Source organism: Citrus clementina, unplaced genomic scaffold, assembly GCF_000493195.1.
Source record: "Citrus clementina cultivar Clemenules unplaced genomic scaffold, Citrus_clementina_v1.0 scaffold_5, whole genome shotgun sequence".
Taxonomy (NCBI): domain Eukaryota; kingdom Viridiplantae; phylum Streptophyta; class Magnoliopsida; order Sapindales; family Rutaceae; genus Citrus; species Citrus x clementina.
Window position 1 is genome coordinate 6,842,492 of NW_006262201.1, and position 18,045 is coordinate 6,860,536.

General features: G+C 34.8%; 1 protein-coding gene and 1 pseudogene across 2 annotated transcripts in view; both read right to left on the bottom strand.

The window, feature by feature from the left end:
• Positions 1-6: 6 nt before the first annotated feature.
• Positions 7-18,045, bottom strand: part of LOC112098377 (disease resistance RPP8-like protein 3) — a 21,566-nt gene continuing 3,527 nt past the window's right edge. The window contains exons 2-3 of one of the 2 annotated variants that reach the window (XM_024184566.1): positions 17,487-17,717; positions 7-270 (exon numbers count right to left, since the gene is read on the bottom strand). In XM_024184566.1, coding sequence (XP_024040334.1) covers positions 17,500-17,717 — 218 coding nt within the window. In that variant the 3' untranslated portion in view covers positions 7-270; positions 17,487-17,499. Of the gene's footprint in view, positions 271-16,305; positions 16,430-17,486; positions 17,718-18,045 lie in introns of those variants that run through there. The other variant, XM_024184568.1, reaches the window with a different exon arrangement.
• Positions 1,472-10,446, bottom strand: LOC112098378 (annotated as a pseudogene).

Consider the following 18,045-nt stretch of genomic DNA (forward strand, 5'->3'; position numbering starts at 1 on the left):
AGGGAGATCGTCGGGGACAATCTGAACGGCCGACGCCGATGAAATGGAAGGGTTTACCAGAGGAGTGGATGCGAAGAGTGCAGGGACGGCCGCAGAGAGAGAGCGGCGGAGAGCGGCGACGGACGGTAGTCGGTATGGGCCATTGCTTGCGCGTCGGTAATTGTCTCGAGTGAGAGAGTGAAGGGTTTTGTTTAGGGTTTTGGGAAATGAAAAATGCAAATGTTTGATTTTGTTGCTAGAAACTTCTTCTGCCGCTGCCTTTTATTTTCGCTATAATAATATTAATAATTTGTTAATAAAATATTTTCTTAAAAAAGATAAATTTCTACGACAAAATTTATATTAAATCAAATTGTAAAAATGTCTATTAGGGTTAATTTCTCCTTAATATTATTATTAGTAGAAGTAGATTTTCGAATTAGTCTTGATATATTTCAGAGTTGTATTATAAATGTATATGTATCTGGATTGCAATTGTATTTTTAAAAAATATAATTTTTTTAATTATTGCACAATAAATGTAGAAAGTGTCTATAAAATAATATTATTAGAACTATGAAAAGATATTATTTTAGAGTAGTTATTTATTTATTTTTGAATAAATAATTTATTAATTTATTGATAAATTAATATTTATTAATTTAAAGAGAGATTTTTTTTTTGTGGGTTTTAAGAAGAGTTTTGTTGGTATATGTATAAACTTATAAAGAAATACAAAAAATGCTTCCTCAAGTCAATAATATTTACTTTAATTCATAATAATATAGTTTAATCAAGAAACTTGTAATTATACTATATCTTTCTTTCTTTGTTCAGTTTGGTGGGACATTGTGATAAATCATTGGATTAAAATGCATTTGTAAATGAAAACTTGTTAAAACCTAATTTATTTGGGAAAAACATATTATTTACTCTTTTTTTTTCCCGCTCTCTGACAATTGAGGTATGGGTCAAGCTTGAAAGTATCTTAAAATCAGACAACAATTTAACGATTTTTTGTTTTTAGATAACTGCTGGTATGCTCTACAATGATAAGTGATAACCTAGGTGTTTGCATTAATTATGATTCAACAATTTAAAAAATGAAAACATATGGAAGACGGCCGCAATTAAATTTATTGTATGAAAATATTTCAATGAAATTTTAAAAATTTAGTACTTGTTATCTTATCGAGAGTTTTTAATTATATTACTACTTGAACTTGACTGCTTTTGTATTGAATTCCTAGCGTTGCCATTGCTTCTACTCAAAAGCCATTTAAGTTTGTGTAAGCTACCTGTAGTTTGAACAACAATTTTCTAGATGAATTTTTTCCTACATGCTTGTTCTCGTATGACCCAAAATCCTGCTACATCAGTTGTATTAGAAATTAATCAACTGGGTTACAATTATGCATCCCCACCAATATTCAAGCAATCTACAGAAACATTTCTTGAGGAAAGAAACTCATATCGCCACTAGGCTTTTAATGAGGCTCATTTTTATGAATCTGGATGGCATTAGATATCTCTCCGAATATTGGTGGGAGTATATCGCTGATCTCTGGGCTATACTACAAAGTGTATGTACGTTGACTCTCAATAAATACAAACGATTCTCTGATCTGATTCAAAACATCAGTACATGCATCATTTTAATGAGAAAGAATATTCTAAGAACGAAATTGAAGGTGCAATCAGCAGCTAAAATGAAGCCAGAAATGTACACGCATGAGGAACTTTTCCTAGAAGATTGATATTTCTTTAACTAGCAAACCATATAAGTCCAAAGCTAACCAAACCATACCTGCAAGTCCGGGGCTTAAATGGAGTACTTGTAAGCATAAAACATTAATCAAAACACAGTATAGACACACACACACACCCCTACATACATACCAGCAAATTCGGAATAGAAAAAGGAGTGCAACTATTCAAGTTTGCAGACAATATTGCAACCATGGCATATTAAAGCAAATCCTTGAAATCAGCTAAACAAAACAATGCCCTGTCTCATGAATCGATGCTCAATTAAAATTGCAATTGAAAGTCCGGCTGGTGTTGTTTCCCTCCCCAGTTTTGCCTACATAAGTAAACGGAAATAAGAATCATAAATGAAAATCTACTTTGACAGTTCTTATTAGATAGATATAAAAAGATCTTTCTTTGTTTCTCTGCTGTAATTTGTAGACATGTTCCTATTGTGCATAATTTACATTATAGGCAAATATTCTTATACCATCATAGGCAAAACATGACACTAACAATTGAAGGTTTTATGACCTCCTTGAAGGTTTTACGATAAACATAAATCTACTGAGAAAGTGGGAAAAAAAAGAAAATGCATATAAAAATATGAGTTATCAGATAAGATTGAAACTCACCCAATTCAATCCATCAGATTCCGCAAGGATATAACTGGATGTCATACCGCCACTCCATATCCTCGAAAGTCCGTAGTCCTTGTCTCAACTGTGTCTGGGGCCAGTGTAAGTCCAATTTGCGCAAGCTCTTTATGCACCACAGCTCTTCTGGAAGCTTTCTCAAGTAAGCACATGGGTTGACAATTAAGCTTTCAAGTTTCGGCATTGCTCCAGCCCCCATCGTCCACTCATCTAGCCAATACATTGATTTCAGGTGCAAAACCTTAAGTTCGGGAAAGCTACTCAAGCCAACACAAGCAAGCTTTCTTCCTAAATACGAGTTCTGCTTCAGTTTCAGCACTCGAAGGAGTGGAAGATTTTCCAGAATTGGCATGGGATCCTGTTGTGAATTTGGCTTTGTTACGACTAACCAAATTCTCCCCAAGACACTAATTTTGTATCAAATGGTTTGAGAATTAACAGCACAGATTATGCAGTAACAAATCACACGCAAGAACCAAAGCATTAAAGAAACAAAGTGACACCAAGTATAAGTGGTTCAGCACCAAGATGTGGTGCCTACATCCACTGGAAACAAAGCAACAGTCTTTCACTATTTAGTTCACAAAACAATACAATAATAGGAATTTATTTACAGAGAACAAGAACTTGTAAACCCCTTTCTCTCTCTATCTTCTCTCTACTCTCTGTGTTTCCCAATTCATGTGTAGACGATGACAGAGCCTGCACTTTTAACCTCTGTTTCTGGGTTGTTACATTAACTACCCTTCCCGCCAAAACTAACCAAGAAGCTCCTCTCTCACGTGCTTGTCACAAGTTGGCATAAGTGAGCTTGAAACGGCAATCACAGATGTCGTTCTTGAGCTAACGAGATTTCAGCTTCACTACACGTGCAAACCACGTGTATTACTTAAAGGTTGAATGACCAAAGAGAGGATGTCGGTTTTACTCTGAAGAACTCCTCAAGCGACAAGTCGGCTGAGACTAACTCCTCTAAACGACTTGTAGCACTTGAGTTTCGAGTTCACTGTTTATCAATCTCCACCTTGAACTCAGAACTCTAGCTACTCATGTTTACTTCATTCTCTTCCATTTGCAGCTAATCAGAAGCTGCAAATCCCTACTAAGCTCAAACAGAAGTTGAGCTTGGCAGATGGCATAGCTTTAGTCAACATATCAGCTGGATTTTGATCAGTGTGAACCTTGAGCATCTTCACAATTCCCTTGGAAACTTCAAGTCTAACAAAATGCAGCTTTACATCGATATGTTTTGTTCTTTCGTGATGGGTCTGGTTTTTACTCAAATGTATTGCACTCTGGCTATCACAATATACTTCAACTGTTTCTTGTTTTGCTCCTAACTCAGAGACCATTCCTTTTAACCAGATGGCTTCCTTAAAAGCTTCTGCAGCTGCTGTATATTCGGCTTCAGTTGTGGACAAAGCTACCACACTTTGCAGTGTAGCTTTCCAATTCACAGTGCAGCCTCCCAAAGTGAATATAAAACCTGTCTGAGACCTCATTTTATCAAGATCTCCAGCGAAATCTGAGTCAACATACCCCACCAGCTTGTGCCCTTCCTGTTTTAACCCTCCATATAGCAGACCAAACTCCATAGTGCCTTTCAGGTACCTCATTATCCATTGGACTGCCCTCCAATGTTCATAACCTGGATTTGCCATGAATCTACTCACTACACTCACAACATGTGAGATATCAGGTCTAGTGAGAACCATGGCATACATTAGATTCCCAACTGCACTGGAGTAAGGTATCCTTGCCATTTTTCCTTGCTCTGCATCAGTTTGTGGACACTGTGCAGCAGACAGCTTGAAGTGATTTGCCAAAGGTGTTTGAACAGACTTAGATTCATGCATCCCAAACCTAAGTAACACCTTTTTAACATAGCCCTGTTGGGTTAGAAACATAAGCTTCCTTCTCCTGTCTCTGATAATTTCCATACCTAAGATCTTCCTTGCAGCTCCAAGATCTTTCATATCGAATTCACTGCTCAAGAGGTCCTTTAAATGACTGATTTCATTTATGCTGTGACATGCTATAAGCATGTCATCCACATACAGCATAAGATAAATCATCTTTCCATCACCAATGTCCTTAAAGTACACGCAACAATCATAATTGCTTCTCTTATAGGCATGTTTTGTCATGAAACTATCAAACTTCAAGTACCATTGCCTAGGAGACTGCTTTAATCCATATAAAGATTTCTTTAGTAAGCACACATGATCTTCCTTGCCAGACACCACATACCCCTCAGGCTGCTCCATTACAATTTCTTCTTGTAATTCACCATGCAGAAAGGTTGTTTTAACATCCATCTGCTCTAGGTACAAGTCTTGAATGGCAACTAAAGCTAAGATGACTCTGATGGAGGCATGTTTCACAACTGGAGAGAAGATTTCATTGAAATCAATCCCCTCTCTTTGTGTGAAACCTCTTGCTACCAGCCTAGCCTTAAACCTACTAGGTTCAGCATCAAATATCCCTTCCTTAATTTTGAAGATCCATTTGCAGCTAACAGTCTTCCTTTTCTCTGGTCTAACTATCAGTTTCCAAGTTCCATTTTTCATTAGTGATTCAATTTCCTCATCCATAGCCTTCTTCCATTTCAGCTTATCCCTGTTGTTTATAGCTTCTTTATAGGTTCTTGGCTCTTCTTCATTTATCTCTTGTGCAGCTGTTAATGCATAAGCTATCAAATATGCTACTGCATACCTCTTAGGTGGTCTTACAGCTCTCCTCTTTCTATCCCTGACCAACTGATAAGAGTTATTTTCATTCTCAGCTGGCTCTGACTCCTGAACACCATCAGATCCATCAGCAACCCTTCCTGCATCTTCTTCAGATTCTGATTCAGTCATATCTTGCTCATGGGACTCCACCTGAAACTGAATACTCCCAGGTTTTATTTCTGATCTATACTCTTTGGATTCAGTGGCTTTGGAATTGTTCAAGATTTCTGACTCATTGAAAGTTACATCCCTACTGATAATGCATTTTGGTGGCTTCAGATCAATGCACCATAGCCTATAGCCTTTAACTCCATCAGGGTATCCCAAAAATCTACACTTTAAGGCTCTTGGCTCCAATTTGCCTTGTTTGACATGTGCATAAGCAACACAGCCAAAGATTCTTAGTTTAGAGTAATCAGCAACCCTTCCAGACCATAGCTCGATAGGTGTTTTGCATTCTATTGCTGTAGATGGGCTTCTGTTTACCAAGTAGCATGTTGTGTTTAAGGCCTCTGCCCAGAGTGACTTAGGCAGCTTTGAGTATAGCAGCATACACCTCACGTTGTCCATTAAGGTTCTATTCATCCTCTCAGCAAGACCATTTTGCTGAGGTGTGTGTATGACTGTTTTGTGCCTCATAATCCCATGTCTTTCACAGAAGTCCCCAAACTCTTTATTGCAGAATTCCATTCCATTATCTATTCTTAGAGCTTTTACTTTCAAACTTGTTTGTGTTTCTACCAGAATTTTCCATCTCTTGAACCTTTCCAAAACTTCATCTTTGGTTTTGAGTACATACACCCAAACCATCCTTGAATAGTCATCTATTAGGGATAAGAAATACCTACAGCCACCAAGGGAATCTACCTGTGCAGGTCCCCACAGATCAGAGTGTATATATGCAAGCCTCTCTTTGGTAGAATGAACTGCAGATTCAAACTTGAGCCTGGAAGCCTTCCCTAGAATACAGTCTTCACAGAACCCCAAAGAACTTAGCTTGTCACTTCCAAACACCCCCTTCTTTTGAAGCTCCTTCAGTCCTCTCTCCCTCATGTGCCCCAACCTCAAGTGCCATAGTTTTGCTTTATCTTCACTCTTCTCAGTGACACTTGCCTCTCCAACAGTTGTATGTCCATTAAGCACATACAAACCATTTTGCTTGGTACCTTTCATTATGACTATTGAGCCTCTGATAACTTTTAATGTCCCATTTTCAGCCTTAATGACACATCCAGTTTGATCAAGCATGCCAATAGATATTAGGTTCCTTTTGAGTTCAGGAACATGCCTAACCTGAGTCAGTTCTCTAACCATGCCATCATACATCTTAAGGCTTACAGTCCCAATCCCAACTACTTTACAAACTGAATTATTTCCCATCAGCACCATACCCCCATCACAGGACTGATATGTAGTAAAGTAATTTCTATTTGGACTCATATGAAAAGTACATCCAGAGTCTAGTACCCACTGACCTTGAGTTTTTTCTTTTGTGGCAATGAGGACTTCAGCTGTCTCAAAACTGGTTTCTTCTGTGGCTATTGCTGCATTTCCAGATTTTTCTTTTGATTCCTTTTGTTTTGTTTTTCTCTCAGGGCAATCCCTCTTGAAATGCCCTTCTTTGTGGCAGTGAAAACACTTCAAGTGTTTTTGCTTTGACTTTGATCTTCCTTGCTTCTTTCCTTTGTATTCTCTTTTTTCAGATCTTCCCCTTGCCATCAGCCCTTCACTTGATTCACTCTCTGAGTTATCTTGTTTGTCTTTTAACTTCTTGGTACCAAGAGCAGATTTAACCTCTTCCAAGGAGAGTGATTGCCTTCCATATAACAAGGCATCCACAAAATGTTCATACGATTTTGGTAAAGAACTGATTAACAGCAAAGCCTTGCTCTCATCACTCAGTCCTTCATCAATTGTTTCCAGTTCATCACAAACTTTATTAAACTCATCTATGTGTTCATCAAGTGATGCTCCTTCAATCATCCTCAGTGAGAACATCTTTTTCTTGATGTATAGCCTGTTTGCTAAAGACTTTGTCATATACAATTGTTCCAGTTTTGCCCAGAGCCCAGCAACAGTCTTTTCTTTTGCAACTTCCCTTATCACTGAGTCACCAAGACTGAGGATGATAGTGCTTCTTGCCTTTTTGTCAATCTCAGCCATCTGTTCTGGAGTTCTTGAAGAAGAAGCTTCTGCATTTTCACTCTTGATGACTGGATCAATGGCATCTCCCAGACCTTGTGTGATTAACAATGCTTCCATCTTGATCCTCCACATATTGAAGTCATTCTGACCCGTGAACTTCTCAAGATCCACCTTGTTTGTCATTTCTTGAACCTTGATACAGAAAAGAGGGCTCTGATACCAATTTGTTGTGAATTTGGCTTTGTTACGACTAACCAAATTCTCCCCAAGACACTAATTTTGTATCAAATGGTTTGAGAATTAACAGCACAGATTATCCAGTAACAAATCACATGCAAGAACCAAAGCATTAAAGAAACAAAGTGACACCAAGTATAAGTGGTTCAGCACCAAGATGTGGTGCCTACATCCACTGGAAACAAAGCAACAGTCTTTCACTATTTAGTTCACAAAACAATACAAGAATAAGAATTGATTACAGAGAACAAGAACTTGTAAACCCCTTTCTCTCTCTATCTTCTCTCTACTCTCTGTGTTTCCCAATTCATGTGTAGACGATGACAGAGCCTGCACTTTTAACCTCTGTTTCTGGGTTGTTACATTAACTACCCTTCCCGCCAAAACTAACCAAGAAGCTCCTCTCTCACGTGCTTGTCACAAGTTGGCATAAGTGAGCTTGAAACGGCAATCACAGATGTCGTTCTTGAGCTAACGAGATTCCAGCTTCACCACACGTGCAAACCACGTGTATTACTTAAAGGTTGAATGACCAAAGAGAGGATGTCGGTTTTACTCTGAAGAACTCCTCAAGCGACAAGTCGGCTGAGACTAACTCCTCTAAACGACTTGTAGCACTTGAGTTTCGAGTTCACTGTTTATCAGATCCTCCATTAGCTCAGTATTTGATAAGCTCAGTTGGATCAGACTTGGGGGAAATTGGTATTCAGACAGGACCATCCGTGACGGCTTGCTCTCATTCACCAGCTTCAAGCATTCAAGTTTGTGGAGTTCGCAAAGGCTTTTGGAAACCCCAGATTGATAGTAACTCAAATCTCCAGATATCCGAAGAGTCCGAACACTAGGTAGTCTGAACAATATATCAGGAGTACAACTACTAGGGTTTAAAGCAGATGTGAAAATGAGATTTTTCAGAGAGCTAGAATAATTTTTTGGAGGTGCGGGCAAAGTGATAGAACCAAAGTTTAGATGCATGAGTTTTTGCATCATCCAAATATCCTCTGGTGACTGATCTATGTGGCTAGATGGCATTTCTAGTGTTTCAAGGTTTAAAAGGGTGCATAGCAGTGAAGGAAGGCATTTGAGCGAAGGGATATTCAATTTCAAATACTTCAAAAGATATAAATTTTCTAATCCGGGTGGAAATTGGTCGAGAACTGCAGAACCGAAGTTCAATACCCGAAGGTGTTTGAACCTTTTAAAAAAATTCTCGCAATCTTTCGGATTAAGATGATTGCTTTTTGAACTGTGATTCAGAAAAGATTGGAGATACATGTAAGAATATTCTAAAGGAAAGAAGTCAAACTGATTACCCAAAATGATGCACCGTTTAAAATTTGCCGGCGGTTCCTCATCCACGTCATGCATCCAGACAAATCCCGTCGCCTGTGCCAACAATAACAATGAAGTATATACAAAACTTGGAACATAACACGCTTTAATTGTGCCGCCGGCGCTTCTCTTACTCACTTGAATGAAGCCGCGATGGATTAATTGTTTCAAGTAATGTTCGGCAGTTTCTTCACTGTTGTATGGTATGAAACCTTCAGCTACCTACAACTGATATAATTGCCTCGTGGATATCTCAATACTTGGAGGGAAGACACACAAATAGATGTAGCAGACTTTCAAGTGAAAAGGTAACTCCATCACAGAAAAAATTTGTCTCTCAACTGTCAAGCCGAATTTTCCTTGGGTCAGGGTTTCTAATGGCATACTTCCATAGTGTAGGATGAAAAATTGCCAGGCTTCATGCTTTAATCTGATCAATGGTCCTCCAATGAGCACCGAATCAAGCCGAATTTTCTCTCCATTTTCCATTTCCAACGACGTAAGGAGTGTTGGTTCAGTGACCAATATCAATACTCTGCTTCCATTCTGATCATCAGGAAGAAGTTCTACAACATCACTCCACATCTCACTGTAATGGAAGACATCATCAAGCACAATAAAGTACTTCTTGTTTGTTAGGTAATCTCGAAGAATAGATTTCTTGAATTGATAATCTTTACCGATAATTACTCTAACCCGAGATGGAGGCATCACAGATTTGATTATGTCTTCCAATATCTTGCCAAAATCGTAGAGTAGAGAAACCCTGACCCAAGCAAGACAGTCAAAATAGAACTTGACATAGTTATTATTGTAAGTATCTGCAGCAAAAGCAGTCTTATCGAAGCCACTGCTGTCGAGAATTGCAACCACTGAAAGCCCAGATGGTCCCTCAATCAATAGATCAAAAAACTTCTCTCAGCCCCGTTCAAATTCACTGATATCGAGCGGAGGTTGTCCCTCACTTAATAGGCGAATGATTTCGTTACTTTTTTCACTGATATCAAAACCATTGTCGCCGGGTGGAAGTTGTTGCGTCCGATTTCTAATATCAATGAGTTCACTGTGGAGTCCATCATGAAGAGCCATATTAGTGCTGCTTTCACTTTCGTTTTAACTGTTTTGCTGCTGCATGATGTTGATGAAGAACGTGTCAATGGCTTCCTCAGATTCATGGACAAAGTCATTGATGTCCTGAAGAATTTCCAGAATGTCTGATCTTTCATCGTCTTCTTCATCACTTTCTTCTAAGTCCAACAGTTGCAATAAAGGCAAAGACATTTCGGATTCAACGAATTCTTGTCTGATGAGTTGAGACAAAATCCGAGCCATGTCAGCTTCATAGTTTCCCAACAGAGTAGTAGTAATAATTTCAGACTCCGTAAGAAGGTTTTGAAAAAACGGGGCTAAATTTGTTGAATCAGGCAACGTTAACGTGCCTTCTTCACCTGCTAACACCCTTCTCAACCTCTCACAAAACAGTCGGAGGTGGACGTCCAGCATATCTCCTTCTCTCTGTAGCACCCAGAGGTATTGTTTTTTGCTCCAAGAAATATTAAAAGGATTGGTTCTATCTCAAAGTGGTTACTGGTGTAAAATTAAACGCCATGGGAGAATTTGAATGGAAGATGCCAAGGAACTGGCGAAGTGGCTAAATTCCACAAATACGGCATTATTGCTCATTTTTAACTCAAAAAATTGATACGCGTTCATTTAGCGAAAAGTCCAAGACGCGTGCCTTTTGAAAAGAAGAGGTATCCAATAGATATCCAACCTTTATCTTATTTTAATTACTACCACGACATGATTGATGGTGGTTAAATCAATTGTTTCTTTTTTAATTTAAAGAAATTTTCATTAAAAAAATATTTTAATATCAAATTGCCTTCAATAGCGTAACTGCCGCAGGCCCAGTAACAGGATTAATTAAATTTTTTTGAATTTTTGGGCATGGAAAGAGTAGTATTAGACTTCAGTAAGCTAAGGTTGTTATGTTAAAGAATTGATATTGACATAATTTTATTTTAGCTTTCGGGGAAAAAAATATTTGTTGACAAGCAAGAAAATATTTTTGTATTTTACAATTTATTATACTTAGTTTATCATATTAAAGTAATTTTAATAATAAATAGACACATAATATTACAATAAATAAAGTAAAGTTTAAATTATTTTGAATATTATAAAAAATAATTTTAATATTATTAATAGGAAGACATTTTGTTAATTTTAAAATATTTTTAACCTAAAGGTTTATTTAAAATCTTTAGAAATCTCCATCCCACATCTACCCTATTAAACAAGTTGATGGAAATTGAACAATTGCTTTTTGAAGTGTACCCATTGAGTTATGTTCATTACTGGTCATTGTCTATTCTTTCTAAGAGCCACTTGTTTTGAGCATTAGCAATCCTATCTGGACTACTCCAATTATTGATGTAACTCCAATGGTTGCATCAACAGTTGAATGTAAGATAGTGTTAGTTCTTTTTTGAGAATTTCTTTATTTGTTTCTCCGTTGCAGCGTATTAGTATAAATTTCTTTACCTTACAGATCCTACAGTCTTCCTGTTAATGAATTCGCTGAGGCATTATTGATCCAATCTCAGTGAAGTAATTGTGGGTGAAAGAAAAAATAAAGGATAAGAGAACGTAGCTCAAGTGCGGCAAACCATACATGCATGAACAAAAGCCAGCAAATCCAAATGAAAACTTAAACGGAAGATCTTATTCAAGTTTGTCCCCAAAAGACAGCTGAAATGAAAAATATTGACTATCGAGTGGATCAATGCTGAATTACATTTGACCTGGAAAGCTTGGCTGCCGTTGCGATGTTCCCCCTCTGATTTTCCCTAAAACAAATTCAGTTGTAAACAATAACTGGGGTAGCAACAATTTATTCATTATAGAAAATACCTAAATTTTCAACCACCAAATCCTCGTGTCTAAACTAAAAAACTCATATCTCTAAAATCTATATACAAAATGTCATAAATGAGGGTGATCTCTCAATTCGGTAAATAAATTCATGCATAATATTACCAATAATGATAAATTACATAATAATTATTATAAAGAATCATAAATTGGAAACATTAATCATTTTAAAATGTATTACATAATAAAGATAAATCTTATAATAAGTTACGTTAGAACATAATAAATATTTTCAATAATATATATAATTATTTAAGAAGTCTTTTAGCAATAAAATATATATTTTTTCTTTTTCAGTTGATCATGTCATAGCGTTATCTAAAATGTTAGCGATATCATTATTCTTCACTTTTCTCAAAAAAAAAAAAAGAAAAAAAAAAGAAACATGATTAACGTTTGGAGAAAAGTCATGCCTTTTAAAAAGAATATGTATACAATACCAATCCATACTTTATCTGACCATGACAAAATTGTTTAAAATAGATTTAATGCACAAATATGATGACTTTTGGCAGAAATTAGTTTCGGAAATATTGGGATGAAAACCATATTGGTTGAGACTTAAAATTACTTAACTACCATTTAATAGATAAAAACCATATTAGTTGAAAGTTAAATTAAGATTTAAATGTTGAGATATCTAACGTTACTTAATCAGAATAAACAATAATCAATTCAAATTATGACTATCATGTAGAAGCAAATGTTTATGCTTGGGTCTTTTACTTCTTGAATTTGATTGGAAAAATTTCTGAGACAGAGAAGTGAGTGTTTTGGATAATATTTTTCGGGATTGAAACCACAAATTGGTCGAGGAAAATAATTTTGGACAAATTTTTATTATATTGTAGCACCTTTTTGGTTCCTTTTGTGTCGGCAGCCCCTCACTATTCTCTTAACCCTGAGTTTTGAGATAGAAATTTCCCGAACTCCAACCCCACATCCACAGACAAGTTGATTGAAACAATTGCTCTTGTAATTAAGAGGATGAGATAGGGTTCAGTTCTTATCATTGTCTGTTATTTCTTTGAATCATTATCTTAATTAATTACATCAATTGTTTCTTTTTTTAATTTAAAGAATTTTTCTTTAAAAAAATATTTTAATATCAAAATGCGTTAAATGGTATTACTGCCGCAATCCCAGTAACAGGATTAATTAAAAAAATATTCTTAGGAAGATATTTTGTTTATTGTAAAATCTTTTTAATCCAAAGGTTTATTTAAAATCGTTATAATAAATAAAAATATAAAAACAAAATAAATATCATAATTTAAAATTTTAATATTATTTTAAATATTAAAAATACTTTAATGCTATTAGTCTACTACACAGGTTATATTACTTATATTATATTTGTATAAATTAAAACTTTTAAAGTTAAATCTTTAATTACTATATTGAAAAGGTATTATGGTTAAAAAAAGTTTTGGCATTTTTTTTTGAAAATTTGAGGGTCTGCATGACAATTTGTCCAAATCCTAGAGGTATAGGTGTATTTTTTTTTCGATAATTCATTTTACTTTTGAGGGAATCCGATGAGAAATAAGATAAGAGAAACTTCAATTTAATGTTCTCTAGGGAAAACCAAGAACTATTCAACTTTGTATTTTTTGTTTGTAAAACAAAAAACAGTTTGCCAAAAAAGGTACCAAACATATCCTTAATGTCTCACATGATTTCTTATTAAGTCCATACTCGATATATTTATACATTTTAGGTATTTTAGTTATAAAAGAAGTTGGTCCTCCCTCTGTTTATAAAAGGTAACTTTATTTCGAGATTACCACTAAAGTCTTACAAAGAATTAGTGTAATGTTAAGAGAGACTAACACAGTTTTCCATTACCATTTTGAAAATAGAAAGATATGGATGTGTGCATTTAATGGTGAGTTTACTTGCCGGATTGGGGAATCAGAATCTGGAATCGGAATGATTGATGGTGTTTACTTCGCAAATATGGAGCAGGAATCAGAATTGGAATGGTGGAGCCCACCACTATTTGGGAATGGGAGATTGATTCCCATGGGGGAAGGTGGGAATGAGTCTCCCATTCCCTGGATTAACCATTTTGCCCTCCCTCAAAATTAAAAATGCCTACTTTGTCCTCTTTTATAATTAATTAATATAATATTATAATTAATTAATTAATATATAAATATTTTATTAACTATAATTATTAAAAATTATAGTTCTTGAATAAATAATCACAATAATTAATTTATTATTATTATTGTTAATGAATTAATATAATTATTACTATTAATTAATATATTAATATATTATTAACAATAATATATTAATAATTATTTTTCGTGAATAAATAATCACAATAATTAATATATTATTATTGTAATTAATTAATTAATATACTATTATAATAATTAATTCATATATTATTATTAATTAATTAATAAAATTAAAATTATTAATTAAATAAATAATATAATTATTACTACTAATTAATATATTATTAAAAATAATTATTAATAATTATAATTTTTGAATAAATAATCACAATAATTAATATATTATTTTAATTAAGTAATTAATATTAATATTATTAGTTAATATATTTTTATAATAATTTTTGATATAGTTATTATAATTAATTAAATTTTTTTACAATTAATTAATATATTAGTTAATAATAATTATGACAATAATCCATTAAGTACTTTTTAGTAATTTGTTACAATCTAATTCATTCTGATTCCGATTTCAAGACAAAGTAAACACATTAATGGCAATCTAGCTCATTTCGATTTTGATTCTTACAGTTCAAGTAAACAACTTATTTTGATTCCCATTACCTATTCCCATTCCAGCCCATTCTCATTTCTGCCCATTTCAATTCCAGCTCATTCCGATTCCAGTTTAGTAAACGCAGCATAAGAGTTATCATGAAAATCATACAATTTAATTTCCTGAAATATATATTTTATTCACATGTGCCAAAAGAATAAATAGATAGAAAGTAAATTTACAATCCTCACTCCCTCATAATTGTTAAAGTGAATATGCATTACAACTGTGAACTGTCACTACTTTAGCCCCTTTTTTTTTTTTTTCAATTATAGTGTGATGGAGACAGTGAACATTAAGGATAAAGTGCTCTGCTGAAAGCCAAACTTCCTTTGGCTAATTAATTTAGAAGTAAAGCAGAGAATAAAGTCCTTGATGCCTTCTGAAATTAGAAATACATTTTATATGCTTTAATTATGATTATTTGGTAGACTATTGACCAAAAGACATGTTAAAGTATAAAACAGAGCGATCAAAGAAAAAAAAAAAAGGAGCGTTTGTGACGTAGAATAACAATTTGTAAGTAAAGTCCTAATTTGAGTTGTCAAAAAGCAAATATAACAGAGAAGGTAAGAGAGATGCAAAAAGGGGAAATTTACAGTAATAACCATTAAAGTTTTGATTTTTTTCATCTTAACCCCTTAAAAATATTTCTATCAACATTAGCCATAAAACAACTTTTGAGACCAAAATACCTCTCCTTCATCTCTCCCCCAAAAAACTTGTTCTGTGGCCAAAAAGCTTGATTTTTTTTTTAAAAAAAAAATCTAATCTTTTGCGGCTTGTTGCATGATTTTAAGATGAAAAATTTGTCAAGTTGTATTCTATCAGCATTATTATTATTAATGCTTTCACCTGCAAATTCATTGATATTCATTCCCCCTTCCATAATCTTCGTGCCCAAATTGCTTCTAACTTTTCTCGACTTCGACGCGGGTGAGAGATTGCTTTTCCTTTCACCTTTTTGTTTTCTTCCGTTTAGCTTCATTATTTTAAAAAAAAAAAAACCGAAACAGAACAGAAACAAAAGCTTCAGCCCGCGGCCACCGTCCAAGGCTGCCGGCTCTCGTTTTCCGTCACCGATCCGGACGCAACCACCACTAAACGGATCATAAATCGCCGGCCATCAAACTCCAAGCATCGGACACCGTTGATTAGCCACAGATCGCCGGAAAAGCAACCAAAACAGCCGCGCCAACCGTGCCGTCATTCACCGGTTTCCGCCGCGATTTAGCCAGCACCACCGTAATCAATCCACTCCTCTCCACGAGCTCAACCTCTTTCGTTATTCCCCACCTCCGATCGACCAACCCATCGCCGGAATCTAAGCATCACCAAACAGTTACAACTTATCTCAAATTTCCGGCCAAAACGCCACCGTTTCCGACGAATCACAAACATCATCATGAACAACTTCAAGTTTTGGTGCGACAGGGTGCTTGTCGCACCAAAACTTGGTGCGACGGGTGCCTGTCGCACCAAGGCTTGGTGCGACGGGTGCCTGTCGCACCAAGGCTTGGTGCGACGGGCACCCTGTCATCAGATTCATCCTCCGACTCAGATCAATAAGTTTGAAAATAACTCATGCCACGATGCCGATTAGTTTTGGTCTGTAAAGAAGGGTAATTTAGGGAGAAAGGCTTGTGTTTGGCTAATGTTGATAGAAAAAAATTCAGAGGATTAGTTGCAAAAATAACAAAATATTTATGGTTATTTTCGTAAATTTCCCCAAAAAGAGAACTATTAGCTTATCTTGATTTCCCCACTATATTCATTTTCGATGCTTTTCAAACGAGATTCTTTTAATCCTTCTGGCGTCTGCAGCCCCTGCTCTTCTTATAAATCTCCATCCCACATCTGCACTACGAACAAATTGACTAAAATTAAATAATGTTGGAGACGAGGGATGAGCTGTCAACTTATTAAAAAAAACTCATGTATAATATTATCAATAATATAAAATATATAATAATTATTATAAAGAATCATAAATTAGAAAAATTAATTATTTTACAATCTATTTCTTAAGTAAGATAAATCTCGTAATAAGTTAAGTTTAATGTAAAAAAATATTTTCAATTTATAATCATTTAAGAAGTCATTTAACAATAAAATCTTTCTTTTGATCAGGTGGCCATGCCATAGAGTATCATCTATATTCGTGGTGATATTATTATTACTCAATATCCTCAAAAGACACGATTTAACATTTAGAGAAAATTCCTGCCTTTTAAAAAGAACATGTATGCAATAGCTAGCCACACTTTATTTTACCACGACAAAATTGATAGTGATTAAATCAATTTTCTCAATTAAAGAAATTTTTTTAAATTGATTTAATGCACAAATATGATGAGTTTTTGCAAAAATTAGTTTTGGAAAATATAGTGAGAGAGAATGGTGACGATTATTTTTCAGATGTGCAAATAGCCTAAACATAATCTCTAATACCAATATCCTTGTGCATCTTAACACCTTTCATGATATTCTTTCATTCATGGCCATTTGTTCAATATTTGAATTTGATTATTAAATTATGTTCAATAATGTTAGAGACCCCAATAATTGGGTACCAACTTAAATCCCAATGCTATGTGTCATTAACAAATGTTGTGTCATTTATCATTATTGAATGAATAATTCGTTAATTTATTGATAAATGAAAATTTATTAATTTAAAGAGAGATTGTTTTTTTTTGGTTTTAAGAAGAGTTTTGTTGGTACATGTACATACTTATAAAGAAATAAACTTGTAATTATACTATATCTTTCTTTCTTTGTTCAGTTTGGTGGGATATTGTGATAAATCATTGGATTAAAATGCATTTCTAAATTGAAACTTGTTAAAATCTAATTTATTTAGGAAACACATATTATTTGTCAGTCGTACTTCTCAAATAAGATTAAAACTCACCCAATTCAATCCATCAGATTCCGTAAGGATATAACTGGATGTCATACCGCCACTCCATATCCTCGAAAGTCCGTAGTCCTTGTCTCAACTGTGTCTGGGGCCAGTGTAAGTCCAATTTGCGCAAGCTCTTTATGCACCACAGCTCTTCTGGAAGCTTTCTGAAGTAAGCACATGGGTTGACAATTAAGCTTTCAAGTTTCGGCATTGCTCCAGCCCCCATCGTCCACTCATCTAGCCAATTTACTCATGAATTGTTGTTCATATTAGCAATTTGATTGAAAGTGTGGCTGCACTAATTTTCTAGATGAATTTTTTCCTACATGCTTGTTCCCGTGTGACCCAAAATCCTGCTACATCAGTTGTATTAGAAATTAATCAACTGGGTTACAATTATGCATCCCCACCAATATTTAAGCAATTTAATTACAGAAACATTTCTTGAGGAAAAAAACTCATATCGCCACTAGGCTTTTAATGAGGCTCATTTTTATGAATTTGGATGGCATTAGATATCTCTCCGAATATTGGTGGGAGTAGATCGCAGATCTCTGGGCTATAC